This window comes from Rhincodon typus, chromosome 4 (genome assembly GCF_021869965.1).
Source record: "Rhincodon typus isolate 14 chromosome 4, sRhiTyp1.1, whole genome shotgun sequence".
Classification (NCBI taxonomy): domain Eukaryota; kingdom Metazoa; phylum Chordata; class Chondrichthyes; order Orectolobiformes; family Rhincodontidae; genus Rhincodon; species Rhincodon typus.
In genome coordinates this window covers 105,745,398-105,758,882 of record NC_063335.1, presented here as the reverse complement: position 1 = coordinate 105,758,882, position 13,485 = coordinate 105,745,398, and the positions used below count along the sequence as shown (strand labels likewise).

General features: G+C 42.4%; 1 protein-coding gene across 1 annotated transcript in view; it reads left to right on the top strand.

The window, feature by feature from the left end:
* Window positions 1-13,485, top strand: part of lama1 (laminin, alpha 1) — a 221,825-nt gene that overhangs the window by 73,205 nt on the left and 135,135 nt on the right. The window contains exons 12-17 of the mRNA XM_048596187.1: window positions 531-742; window positions 4,186-4,297; window positions 8,239-8,349; window positions 8,968-9,095; window positions 10,112-10,198; window positions 12,158-12,369. Coding sequence (XP_048452144.1) covers window positions 531-742; window positions 4,186-4,297; window positions 8,239-8,349; window positions 8,968-9,095; window positions 10,112-10,198; window positions 12,158-12,369 — 862 coding nt within the window. The remainder of the gene's footprint in view (window positions 1-530; window positions 743-4,185; window positions 4,298-8,238; window positions 8,350-8,967; window positions 9,096-10,111; window positions 10,199-12,157; window positions 12,370-13,485) is intronic.

The window sequence follows — 13,485 nt, the reverse complement described above, 5'->3', positions numbered from 1 at the left end:
CCTTCATTACAAGAACAATCGAATAGCTGAAGGTAAGAGTGGGAGAGATTCTTGATTCACCATTTGACGAAAAGCATATTGGAGCATTACCATCACTGTCCAAAACCTCAGACTACAACATGCTTGTTAAAGTTCTGATGAAGGGTCACTGAACCCTAAATGTTATCTCTGCGTTCTCTCCACAGATGCTGCCAGACCTCCTGAGTTTATGTTTCTGTTTTGATTTCCAGCATCTGCGGTTCTTCGTTTTATTTTTAAGCTTGTAAAAGTTGTGTTTGCCACAGTAACTTGGGCTCCTTTATGGAGGGAGTTGGTTCAGTTGACTGGATCGACAGTATGGATCTGACTGGTGCCAACAATACACTGTTAGATCCCTGTTTGAACTGGAGTGGATTGGGAATCCATCTTTTTAGCCCCTATGCATGGTGAAGGATGTGGATCAGAACTGCCTTCAGCCAGGGATTCCCCAAAAGAACAAAATGCTCTCATTCATTTTGAAAGATGATATTTTGTACATTTTGCTTGTTTAGGGCAATGGGCGAACACTGAGTACAGGGTCTGAAGGCCTCCGGCTCCAACCATATGAAGAACAATTGGTTTCAGTTCAACTCTTACCCGATAACTTTGTGGACCTTAATACAAATAATGCCATCGACCGAGATCGACTCATGACTGTTCTAGTAAATGTAACACGGTTGCAGATCAGAGCCACATACAACATTGCCAAACAGTTTGTGTACAGGTGAGTGTGCACGTTCAACTCGTGTAAAGAAATACCAGAAAGACTAGTTCAAATCCCACCATAACAGCTGGTGGAGTTTACATTTTAGAAGCAAATCTGGCATTAGAAGCTAAGCCCACTCATGTTTTACCATGACTACTATCGTTGATTGTTCCAAAGATCCATTGGGTTCACTGATGTTCTTTTATAGAAGGAAATCTGCCATCCTTACCAGGTCTGGCTTACATGTGACTTCAGGCCCACAGCAATGTGGCTGACTCTTAACTGCCCCCTGACATGGCCCCAGCAAACCATTCAGTTCAAGGGCAATTGGGGATGGGCAAGAAATGCTAGTCTTACCTGAGAATGCCACATTCCATGAAAGAATAAAGGAAAAAAGATGACATAGTGTCAAAAGGAGTGGGATGAGAATTGTTACAGGTTCAGAGCCTTGCCTTCCTTGTTATTTCAGAGATGAAAGTGTAAGGCACACAAGTAAGCTGTGTCAGGCGGTCTTGCATGTAGAAGCATACCAGACAGCAAACATCTAGGTGTGACTTCATATAGTCAAGGCTGCAATGATCCTCGTGATTTAAGCCGGGCGATCATGCCCTTTCAAACTTCAAAGACAAAGTGGTATGTGAGATGTTGATTGATGCAGGTCTACTTCATGGCAAGTGTATGTGGACAGCAACAATTACAATTTGAAAAATTATAAAAGATAATAACCATGCCTTATGTTCCATATCAATGGTCCATTCTGCTTGATGTAAATCAAACAGTTTCTAACCAGCTCCTGTTGGTCCCTTCTGATCATGTTCTTGCAGCTTCAGATTTCACAAAATCACTGCCTGCAACAGTTTCGCTGGACTTGACTAACAGCTAGCTTCTATTTTTATTTTAATCTCCCTTTAATCACAGCCAGAAAATAAACAGGATCTTTCCCACACAAAGTGTAAGGGAACGAAACATCCCAATTTATTTTTATAATTTCGCCTGTGGGGAAACAACATCAAATCTTATCTCAATAGTTTCATTGCCTGTTGTAGCTATGTCCTTTTCAATTTATTTGAAAAAATTTATTTAAAATCTGAACAATTTTAAATATCATTATTTTTCTCCAAATTTTTCTGTGAAATAGCATTCAAAAAATTCAAATTTTTGAGATTTGACTGATATGTAACAAATAGTTATTATGCCAGGGGAACCGAGGGTTGTTGAACAATTCGTTGAAAAATTGTCAAAAGCAATGCTATCTTCAAAGTATCAAGTTGTATTTGAAACCATACTTCAGTGTAATGCAGTGCCTGTAGTATTTTAAGTTGCAACCAGAGGCTGTGAGATCAAATCCCAGCATAGTACCTTGTGAAAATCAGTTCAATCAATCAGCTTGCTTGAGGGATTACACAAGGAAAAATGTTTATGGCAGCTGCCATATTATTGTGAAAAACTAACTGGTTTATTAAAGCTCTCATTTCTTCTCCATTTAGTCTACACGAGGCATAATCCCAAACTATAACTCTTAATGACTTCTGAAATAGCTCAGCATGACACAACATTGAAGAAGCAATCATTTCTCCAGTACAGGATCTATTACCAGCTTCTCAGATGGAGGGTGGAAACGCTGCGATTTTATTCACTCAGTTTTTAATTCTCCTGTTTCCTCAGTTTATCCAGACCCTGTCTTTCACACTACCCACTCTCAGTTCATAGGGACACTTTCCATCTTTCTCTACTATAAAGTATCATTCGTAACTTCTGTTTCCTTCTTTCTACCCTTGACGGTTATCTGCTTGCTTTTCATTCCAAAACCACTCCAATCTGTTTCTGTCTTCTCATACATTTTGCCCCTTTGCCCTTTCCATGTTGTCAGTTCTCACTATGCACCCGGACCCTCTGGCTACAATCCCCACACTCGCCATACATTCTAGCCTTTTTCTGATGTTCTCCCATCCACCCCTGTGAATTGTTAATCATTATTTTCTTTCCCTAGCCATTGCCATAAATTCTGTCCCTTGGCATTCATTTCCCTCTCTGTCCCTTTCCCAAATCCAGGAGCCAATATCCCAGTAGGTCTCTCACCATTCCTGACATTGGCCATGTTTGATGGCCCTGTGTGCAGTAGGTCAGAATTTTGGAAGTATGAGAGTTTGAGCCTATTACCGATTCAGTCACCAAACCTGGCCATCAGTGTAATGGGGAAGTAGAAACTGTCAATACTTTAGCCACTAGATTCTAATGGAGTTATCAAACCTGACTGTCAGTGTAATGGGGAAGTAGAAACTGTCCAGTAGTCTAGCAACTAGACTCAAAAGGAGTGGGATGGGACAGGGGTGGGGAGAAATGAATAGTTTATTTGCAGTGATTTAGATAATCACCATCATTTCTTTTTGTCTAAAGCTGTAGATATGGATGATGTGCACCAGTTATAAATCTGTATATCTGCGCTTAAACCAAAAAACTGAGAATGGCAAAGTATTGTTTAAATGGAGTGGATTGGGACATGTAGATGTACAAAGGGACCTAGATCTCCTTGTACACCAGTCATTGTGAGCCTGCATGTAGGTCCAGCAAGTAGTTAGGAAGGCAAATGGTCTGCAGCCTTCATTGCAAGGGGCTTTTAGTACAGGTCTGAGGAAGTTCTACAGCAGCTGTACAGGGCCTTGGTTTGATGACTCCTGGAGCATTGTATGCACTTTTGATCTTGTTATGTAAAATAGGATAGTATTTAACAAATTGCAAGCACAGCAAAAGTTCACTGGAATGATTCCTGGAATGAGGAGAGATTCCCACTGTATTCACTGAAGTTTAGAAGAATGAGACAGGATTTCATTGTTTCATATAGAATTCTAACGGAGCTGGACAGACCCTATGCAGGAAGGATGCTCCCCTTGGCTGAGGGACGAGAAGAAGAGGTCACAGTCTCAGACTAAAGCATAGACCATTTTGGACGAAGACGAGAAACTTCTTCACTCAGAGGGTGGTGACCCTGTGAAATTTTCTATCACATAAGACATTGGAGGCCAGTCACTGAATATATTTAAGAAGAAAGTAGTTTTGTGGTACTGAAGGCACCAGAGGTATGGATAAAGATTGAGTTGAGATGGAAGATCAGCCATAATCATGTTGAATGGCAAAGTGAGCTCAGTGGGCTAAATGGCTTACTCTTGCTCCTATGTTTCTATAGGTGACTATTGAAGTGTGACCCAGCTTCACGTTTTGACATAGGTCTCACAGTGCAGCAGCAGAGGGTCACTTGCAGGGTATGTTTAATATTCGTTTTATCCCAATGGAATGCAGTCAGAATTATTTTACAGGTGTGTGGTTCAGCTTCCAATGCAGGATGCATTTTCTATTTAATTCTTTATTTTTCCTCTCAAGTGCAAGTGGGCAATGGTTATATGTGCCCTGAAAACCAATCATTGATCCACCTCACTTTGTAAAATGGTATGTTGTACTTTCAGGCTGAGTTCAGTCACGTTGGATGTTGCAAACCCCAATGCCATCGACATTCTTCCTGCAGTCGATGTTGAACACTGTGAATGCCCAGCAGACTACTCTGGCATCTCCTGTGAGGTAATACAGAAAACTCTCGTCCTCTGTTTGTATCCTTTACCAATGTGCTTAGTGGTAGGTGGAGGATATTAAAGGAAAGTTAGCGTTCTTGCTGCAGACAACTTTTGTGAATGTGGTCGTATTTAGGCTTCATTGTCTTTTTTTAGAGCTACTCATGCTCCCTGAGCACAGTAGATTATCAGTAACTAAACTATGAGCATTGTAGATCTTAAAATATTCAGAGATTTATCCTGAACAACTCAGAATGACATGCACTTCTATATTATTTGAAGTCAGAAATCACACGACACCAGGTTGTAGTCCAACAGGTTTATTTGAAATCACAACTTCTCGGAGTGCTGCCCCTTTGTCAGATGAAGTGACTTGCCAAAACAGACCTCATTAAATGTGTTGTCACTGATCTATGTACTTTGTTAATTTTCTTCCTTCATTTTCTTCTGTGTGTTTATCATCCTTTCCACGATATAGTCACAGAGTGTGACAGAAGTAGAACTGGTTATAACTTTGCAAATGGAATTAGATAAAAGATTGCTGGACTTTGGAAGAAAGAGTAGGGACTATAGCTATCTATGATTCTCTGATAGATTTAGCTTCATAGGTCAGGTACTTTAAAACATTCCTTATTCAAATAACTCCTTGCATGAAAATCCTTCTCAACCCCTATTTCTTTTGTCTATACATTTCTAGTCCTGACTTTACCCAATTTTTAGTATTAGTTTGTCATCCAGTTACAATAATCTTTCACTTTTTGAAAAAAAGTTCAAACATTTGTGTTAAATTCCCTTGCCCGGTTCTGAGCTAATGACCCTACTGATTTAAATTCGTCATTTCGCCCTGTCTATCATCGTGCCCCACCAATCATCGCACCCCACCATCAAAGTTAATCTTATTCATCTGTAGTTCCTGGTCTGATTTGCAATTTTCCAATCCTCTGGCACCATCCCTAAATCCAGAGAAGATTAGAATTGCCACTCTCACTTCCTTCAATATCCTCAGATGTATCTCATCTACTCCTGGTGTCTTAGCAATGTAAGTACCAACTGCTTAGCCAATGTCCCCTCTGCATTACCACAGGACTGAGATTCTCCCCTGCCATCATCAGTATCTGCCTCATAAGTAAGACAGATGCAAAGTATTCACTTATAGCCATGTCTCTTGCCTTGAAATGTAAATCCCTTTATTCCTCCTTTTACTGTTGTCGTGCTTATAGAAGACTTTGGGATATCCTGTAGTGGGCAGTTTTATTTTATAATCCCTCTTTGCTTCTTATTATCCCACCTCTCTTCTATACCCAGCTTGGTTCACAACTATATATATTACCTGACACTTGTCAGAGCACCCTTTAACTTAATTTCTACCTGCTTTGTCATTCGGGGAGCTCTGGACTGTTTGTCCCATCTTTCCCTTTTGTGGCAATATGCTTTGACTGAACCTAAACCATCTGTTCAAAGGTGGCCCCTTGTTCAGCTACTGTTTGTCCTGCTAACCTTTAGTTCCTGTCTGTCCAGACCAGCTCTCTTCTTTCCCCAACTCCACCCTGCGCCAGTTGATTATTCTTTCTCAGAATTGACCAATGTTGCCTTTTTTTTTAAACTATCATCTCACACCATCTAATACAATGATCACTATCCTGTAAGTGTTTCCCCACTGTCATTTGATCTACTTGGCCAACCTCATTCCCAAGAACCAGGTCTAAAAGTGACTCATTTCTAGTTGGATTGGACACTACTGTTGTAGGAAATTTGCTGAACACAACTGAAGAATGCTTAATGCTCACTACCCTTACAGTACCATATCCCCAGTTGATATATCTGTAACTAAAGTCCTCTTTATAACTAATCTGTGATGTTTAGATTTCAATGTAATTTCCTTGCAGATTTGTTTCATTCCCACAAGCAGGTGGTCCATAGATTATGTCGAGAAATGTAATTGCACACTTCTTATTCCTTAGCTGTAATCAAATCGATTCAGTCCTTGAGTCCTCTGAAGCATCATTTTTCTCCATATTGCAATGCTCTCCTTCAACAAACAATACCACTTCTTCTGCTCCTTTTTTCCCTCCTTTCCCATCTTTTCTGAACCGCTTGTAACCACCAATGTTTAACACCCAGATCGGCCCTTCCTTAAGCCAACTCCACGGTTATCGCCTCAACTTCGTAATTGCACAAGGCAATCAGTTAACCATACTCCATGCGTTCATACATCTAGTCTTTCCTCAGTTTATTTCTCAATTCTTAACACTCATTAGGAGATACCTGTTGGTCCCATTGTTTGTCATGTTTGTCACATATCCCATTGCCCTTACCTCGCTGTCGGCAGCTCACACTTCCAGGAACATTCACAATAAACGCTGTTAGAGGTAAAGGCTGAAGGAAAGAGATCAACAAATTGGGCATGTCATGAGATGCCCCGTTTGTATTCAGTTTGTCAATTCAGTCATGCAAATTTGCACATTTAAAATAGTTTCAGTGATTTGTCTGCCGATTTGTGATTGTAATTTCTGTCCCCAGTTTTGTTTCCCTTTCTGTGCACATTCCTGAGTTTCTCTTATTTTCACTTTCAAACAGTAGCACACTTGGCACATCTTTTGTTTCTTTATTCGCCACGCCTCACTGGCAAAGGAACAGGCCATTCAGCCTGCCAAGCCTACCCACTATTTAATATGATCGTGACTGATTGAACGTTTCAGTTGCTTTTATCCACACTGTCCCTGTGACCCTGTATGCCAGCGATGATCAATAATGTTCGGTCTGTTTCCTGCCCTTGCTGCTTGGTATAACCGAGCAGGAGCATGCTTGGAAAGATGTGACTTCGGCCAGGACTGTACCTCGACTTTATTAGCATCACGCGCTCACCATTTGACCTAACAAGCTGCCATCCACAAACCTTGTAGATCCGAGTCAAGAGATACAGGTTCAAGTCTTACCTGCTCCAGAGGTGGGTAGTAACATCCCTGACCAACTTAAGCTCTGCTTCTACACATTAAGCTCAAGCATCAGCTATGTAGTGGTTTGGCTACATGACCATAATCCATCTCCATTCTCTTTGGTGCTGGAAGACTAACTCTTTTGTCTTTCAGTGTCTTCTGCCATCCAGCCCATCACAGATCTTCCTTTTGTTACTTGTCCCATCTCCCCCCTTGCTCAAATTTTATTGCATCTCCACCTTTCCAAGTTTGGACACAAGGACATGGAGCTGAAATGTTGATTCTCTACGCAGGCACGGCGAGCCAGGACCTTCCAGGATTTGCTGCTTCCATTTCAGATTTCCAGCACCCACAGTATCCTGCTTTCCCTTTAGCAGTTCCAGGCCTGTTGAAGGATTAGCTGCAGGTCACTCTGATAAACAGGAAAAAAAAAATTATACCAGCATGTCCCATTTTTGGAAGTGCACGGAGAAGCAGGAATGTGTCCATCTGCTGCAAGTCCCTCCATGCTTTATACCTCCCGTGGAAGAGCCCCAGTACATCTCTTGGCCAAAGTACCCTGTGGACCCTGAAGATGACTGGGGCCTCTCACTGATGCCACCTCATGTACAGTGTGTCCTCTGCACTCATCACCTCCCGAGTATGCATCTGAAATAAAATGTAGCCCAAAGAGCAAGATTGTGGAATTTTAAACAAGTTTCTACACTATTCCTCACACTATTAATTTAGTCGTGACTTCCAAACATAGCACTGTGTCTTTCCAGATATTTGACAGACATTTTTTGGTGTAATTCTCAGTTCTTTTATGATCTATGCAAGTAGGTATCCCCGACCCACACTTTAACCATCAACGTGCACATGGGGAATTGCTAACATTACACCTGAACCACTTCAGAACAAAACGAAGGAATCTGCTGCAGTATGCTATAAATTACAGTGGAGAATGTTGGAATGTTGAGAGCCAACAGAAATGCTTCACAATGGGAGTTTTGTACTCAGTTATTCTTTTCAACAGTCTTGTGCCCCAGGTTTTTATCGTGTCGATGGAATATTATTTGGAGGAATCTGCCAACAGTGTGAATGCAATGGCCATACCACAGAATGTGACACTAACGGCACTTGCTTGGTAAGTTCAAGGGACTACGATGTATCTAATGTACAGGCAGATATAAGATGAAATCCTAATAAAGCAGAACCTCATGTCACACTGCAATCGGTTCTTGCACAATTTCATATTTCCTTGTAAAATTCTGCTTAAATAAGGATGGTACCAACAAACAGGAACTTATGGGAAGGTCTTTCATGGCAATTAAAAACCGAAAGAACTGCAGATGCTGTAAGTCAGAAAGGAAACCAGAAATTGCTGGAAAAGCTCAGCAGGTCTGGCAGCATCTGTGGAGAGAAATCAGAGTTAATGTTTCGGGTCGAGTGACTCTTCTGAGAACCTGTTCCTCGGTTCTATTTAAGGATCACTCAACCCGAAACGTTAACTCTGATTTCCCTCTACAGATGTTGCCAGACCTGCTAAACTTTTCCAGCAATTTCTGCTTTTGTTTCTTTTATGGCATTTGTCGGGCCTTTGACACATTGCTTTTCATATGGGCTTGCTGTGTGCGTATTTGGCTGCCTCTACAATACAAAAGGGGCACACTCCTGAACTATTTTACTGGCCTTAAAACACTTTTGGATGTCCTGATTTAGTGACTTATAATTGCAAGTCTGCTCCTTTTCCACTTATTACCAGAGCTGTCAGCACAACACAATCGGACACAATTGTGACCAGTGCATCCTTGGATTATATGGTGATCCCAGCAGAGGGACGAGTGAGGATTGTCAGCCATGTGCTTGCCCACTGAACATTTCCTCTAACAAGTAAGCCTACTGTGCTCTGTATTGCAAGGAAGGTTAATAAACACTGTTGCCTTAGTAACTCTAATTGTGGTAATAAAGAGAAAATTCGCACCAAAATTGACAATTAGAAGATCCTTTCTGCACGAGCATTTTATGTGCTTGAAAGTATGATGCATAGCACATGATGTCCCGCAGAGGCATAATGACATTTCACAATGTAGAATAAATTACACGATGTTCTCTAAGCTGGCTGTAAAGTATTGCGATACGCTTAAACCATTGTCCAGTCTGCAAATGTAGGCACCATACTGAAAGCCAAGATTTTTATGTGAAATTATTGGTTATGGAAGCAGATGCTTTAGGTTCGGTTGTCATTTGGATACTTAGCGCATCAATAAAATGATAATGTTTATTGAAAATAAACTCCCAGTTTTGGCACTAGGCTTGGCACCCTTTGGGAATGATAGAAGTGATAGTAAGCTGGAATAATCATTCAGAATAGACAATTTATTTAAACCTAACTACCATTTGTTAATTAAAAGAGCAGAACATTTTTACCATCTGATTTAATATCGTGATTGAAGTAAAGCTATGTTATAGTTCACTGATGGAGTTTGATTTGTTGCGGTAACGCATGTGTTGGAGTCCTGCAGCTATGATTAGTGATTCTAGAAGCTTCACTAAAAATCAAGTAATGGAGAAACTCAGCAGGTCTGGCAGCATCTGTGGAGAGAGAGAGAGGCAAGAGCTAATGTTTCAGGTCCAGTTCTGAAGAAGAGACATATCAGATTCAAAACATTAACTCTGTTTTTCTCTCTCCACAAAGGCTGCCAGACCTACTGAGTCTGTTTGGCATGTTCCAGGAATCCCAGCATCTGCTGTATTTTGCTTTTAGTGGGATTTTGCTTTTAGTGGCACTAACTGATTGGGAATCTCTGGCGCTCATACTGGCTGCCATTGGCAATTTGCAAGTTGCCAAGCAACCTGTTTGATCGCATTAGAGTGCACTATTCTCATGTTGTTCGTTATTTCTCTAGCTTCAGCCCCACCTGCTACTTAAACAAAACAGGAAGCATCATTTGTGACCAATGCCAGCCAGGCTATGCAGGGACCAGATGTGAAAGGTAATTGATTAAAAACGATGGAATGTTGCTTAATCGTTTTCAATTAAAGGGTGAAAACACCTTCTCTTTCTGATTGGTGAGCTCAGGGGTAGGAGGGGCATGGATTACAGCATTGTTCTGATGTAGCTGAATCCTGCCAAATTGATGTTCTAGGTGGGGAGGCCTAGGGCTGACCTCCCAACCCTGGTGCAAATTGGAGGACTTAAGTCACTGAAAAGTGGCCACTTAAAAGTTCACCACCTCCGCCATTGGCATTAATCCAGCTGCAGTCGTGCCTGTTACAGTACAACTTGTCGTGAAGTTAAAACGGTGCGATTGGCGTCTTCGTACCCACCTACCCTTCCCTTCCGGGGGCGGAGAGGAAAGGGCTGAGGAAGCGGAATGGTGGAGGAGTCTCTCAAAGACAGTCAATGCCTGATCAAGGGATTGGACATCAGGAGGGAAAGTGGGGGCCCACTTAGAGCTACCCCCTTGTCCTTGTTACCATTTGCCCTACATTCACCTCCCTGAGAATGAGACCACAGCTCCTGTAAAACCAGACGTGAAATCCCTCCAAGAGTGTTTTTGAGGATAATTGTTTCCATCAAAGACCAGTTTACAGCAGATGGAGTCCGAGTCGTGTGGCATGGAAACAGACCCTTCGGTCCAACTAGTCCAGGAGAGGAAGCATAGAAAATAGGATCAAGAGTAGGCCATTCAGCCCTTGAAGCTTGCTCTGTCAATTGTTATCATGGTCAATCATCCAACTCAATGCCCTGTGATCCCTTTAGTCCTAAGAATTATATCTAACTCCTTCTTATAACGATGCAATATTTTGACCTCAGCAGCTTTCTGTAGTGGTGAATTCCACAGGCTCACTGCTCTCTGGGTGAAGAAATTTCTCCTTATCTCAGTCCTAAACGGCCCACCCTATATCCTTAGACTGTGACCCTGATTCCTGGACTCTCCTGTCATCAGGGATATCTTTCCTGTGAAGATCTAAGACTTGCATCGATATTTGGACACCACCAGATCTCTCAAAGCATTTTTACAGCCATTGAAGTACCTTTTGAAGTGTGGTTACTATTGTAATGGGAACTAATTTGAACACCCCAAACTCCCCCAAATAGCAATGTGACAATGACCATATAAATTGTGTTTTTTCACCTTTAGTTGAGGGATGAATATTGACCAGGGTTCTAGAAATAGTGCCACAGGGTTTTTAACTTGAACATGCAGATGCACCCTTGGTTAATGTGTCACCTGAGAAACAGCACCTCCAACAGTGCAGCATACCCTCAGCCCCACAATTGAGTGTCAGCTTCGATTTCTGTGCTCAAGCCCTGGGGTAAAGGCTCAGTAATGATCTGACACTTGCAAGTTAACTGCTGATTTAAAATATAATCAATAATTTGTGCCCTTCACTAAAATCCATAGAATCCCTATAGTGTGGGAGCAGACCATTTTGCCCATCAAGTCCACATTGACCCTCTGAAGAGCAGCCCACCCAATCCCTGTAACCCTGCATCTCCCATGGATAATCCACCTGACCTACACATCCCTGGACACCATGAGCAATTTAGCATGGCCTGTCCACCCAACCTGCACATCTTTGGACTGTGGGAAGAAGTCAGGGCACCCGGAGGAAACCCACACAGACAGTCACCCAAGGCTGGAATCGAACCTGGATCCCTGGCACTGTGAGGCAACAGTGCTAACCACTGAGCCATCGTGCCACCCCAATTAGATGTTCCAATTCCAAATGCTTAATTCAGGAACAATTGCAGATGATTGAACAAAAACTACCTTTGCAGTTTTAGTTTGAAGTTTTATAATTGGTTCACCAGTGGGTTTTAATGGACGAACGCCAATATGATGACCTTCTGGCCTCAACCTTGTAAGAGATTCTACAAAGGTCATGCTGAACCATATCCAATCACAAAGGGTTGTGAAACTCATTTGTAAATTCTCTTTCTACAGGTGCGCTGATGGTTACTATGGAAATCCAACAACACCCGGAGAGTTCTGTGTGCCGTGTGACTGTAACGGCAACGTTGAGGTGTCAGTGCCAGGAAAATGTGACCCTGTGACAGGAGAATGTCTGAAATGTATCGGGAACACAGCAGGAAGGTGGTGCGAACAGTGTGCGGAGGGGTTTTTCGGTGATGCAGTTGTTGCCAAAAACTGCCGCAGTGAGTAAAAAGGCAAAATGTGAGGCAAGAGGGGAAAGGGAAGAATGTTTTTTTGTTTAAAAACCCCATTAGAGTATCTTTCTCGCAGTTTTTTTTGGAGGCAGAATGTTATCTAAGATGGAAAATGCCTGGCCTTAAAGGAAACCTGCGTGTGATAGCACACCCTCCAGGAAGCTGGTCATTGTAAACACTTCAGGGTGAAATGTCACAGCGTCAGCACTGTGGCCTGTTTCTGGGGCAGGGAGAGGCAGGAATCAGAGATAGTCAGGCAGTGGACATGGTGCTGCTGTCATGGTAACTACTTAAAGGGGCTCCTGCCTTCATTCTCAAGCTGAGGCGGGGTAGTGGAAGTGGGGATTGCTGTGAATTAATAGAATCCCTGCAGTGTGGAGGCAGGCCATTCAGCCCATCAAGTCTGCACTGAACCTCTGCAGAGCATCCTCCCCCCACCCCTGTAACCCTGCATCTCCCATGGATGATCCATCTAACCTGCATATCTTTGGACTATGGGAGAAAACTGGAGCACTCAGAGTAAACTGACGCAGACATGGGGAGAATGTGCAAATTCACACAGACAGTCGCCCAAGGGCGGATTTGAATCCAGGTCCCTGGTGCTGTGAGGTAGCAGTGCTAAGCACAAAGCCAATGTGCTGTCCCCACCTCCAGCTCAATGTTTCTGGCTGTTCACCTGAACATTGACATGTTTCCCCTTGTAACCTACACTTGGCCAATTTGAACATTTAAAGCAGCCTCAATAGTTATAGCTGCCCTGCTCTGGGTGTTTTCCACCTGAATGCTCCATGTCAATGAGCTTTGAGCCAAACGGGAAAATATTAGAGCTTTATTACTTTAAAGGGAGTAACGGAGCTCAGGAGAAGAGTGAGTGAAATGAGACTTGTGGTCGAATGGTCTGTGAGTGTGTTGAAATGATAGGAAGCATTTTTGTTCAAGACAAATGGGGTCTGTCAATGGAACAAGTAAAAGGAAAAAGCCTCTTTTCTTTAAAACTTGGTGTTTTGAAAACACACACACACACAAGCAGAAACACACACACGCAGACACACACACACACACACACACACACACACACACACACACACACACACACACACACCT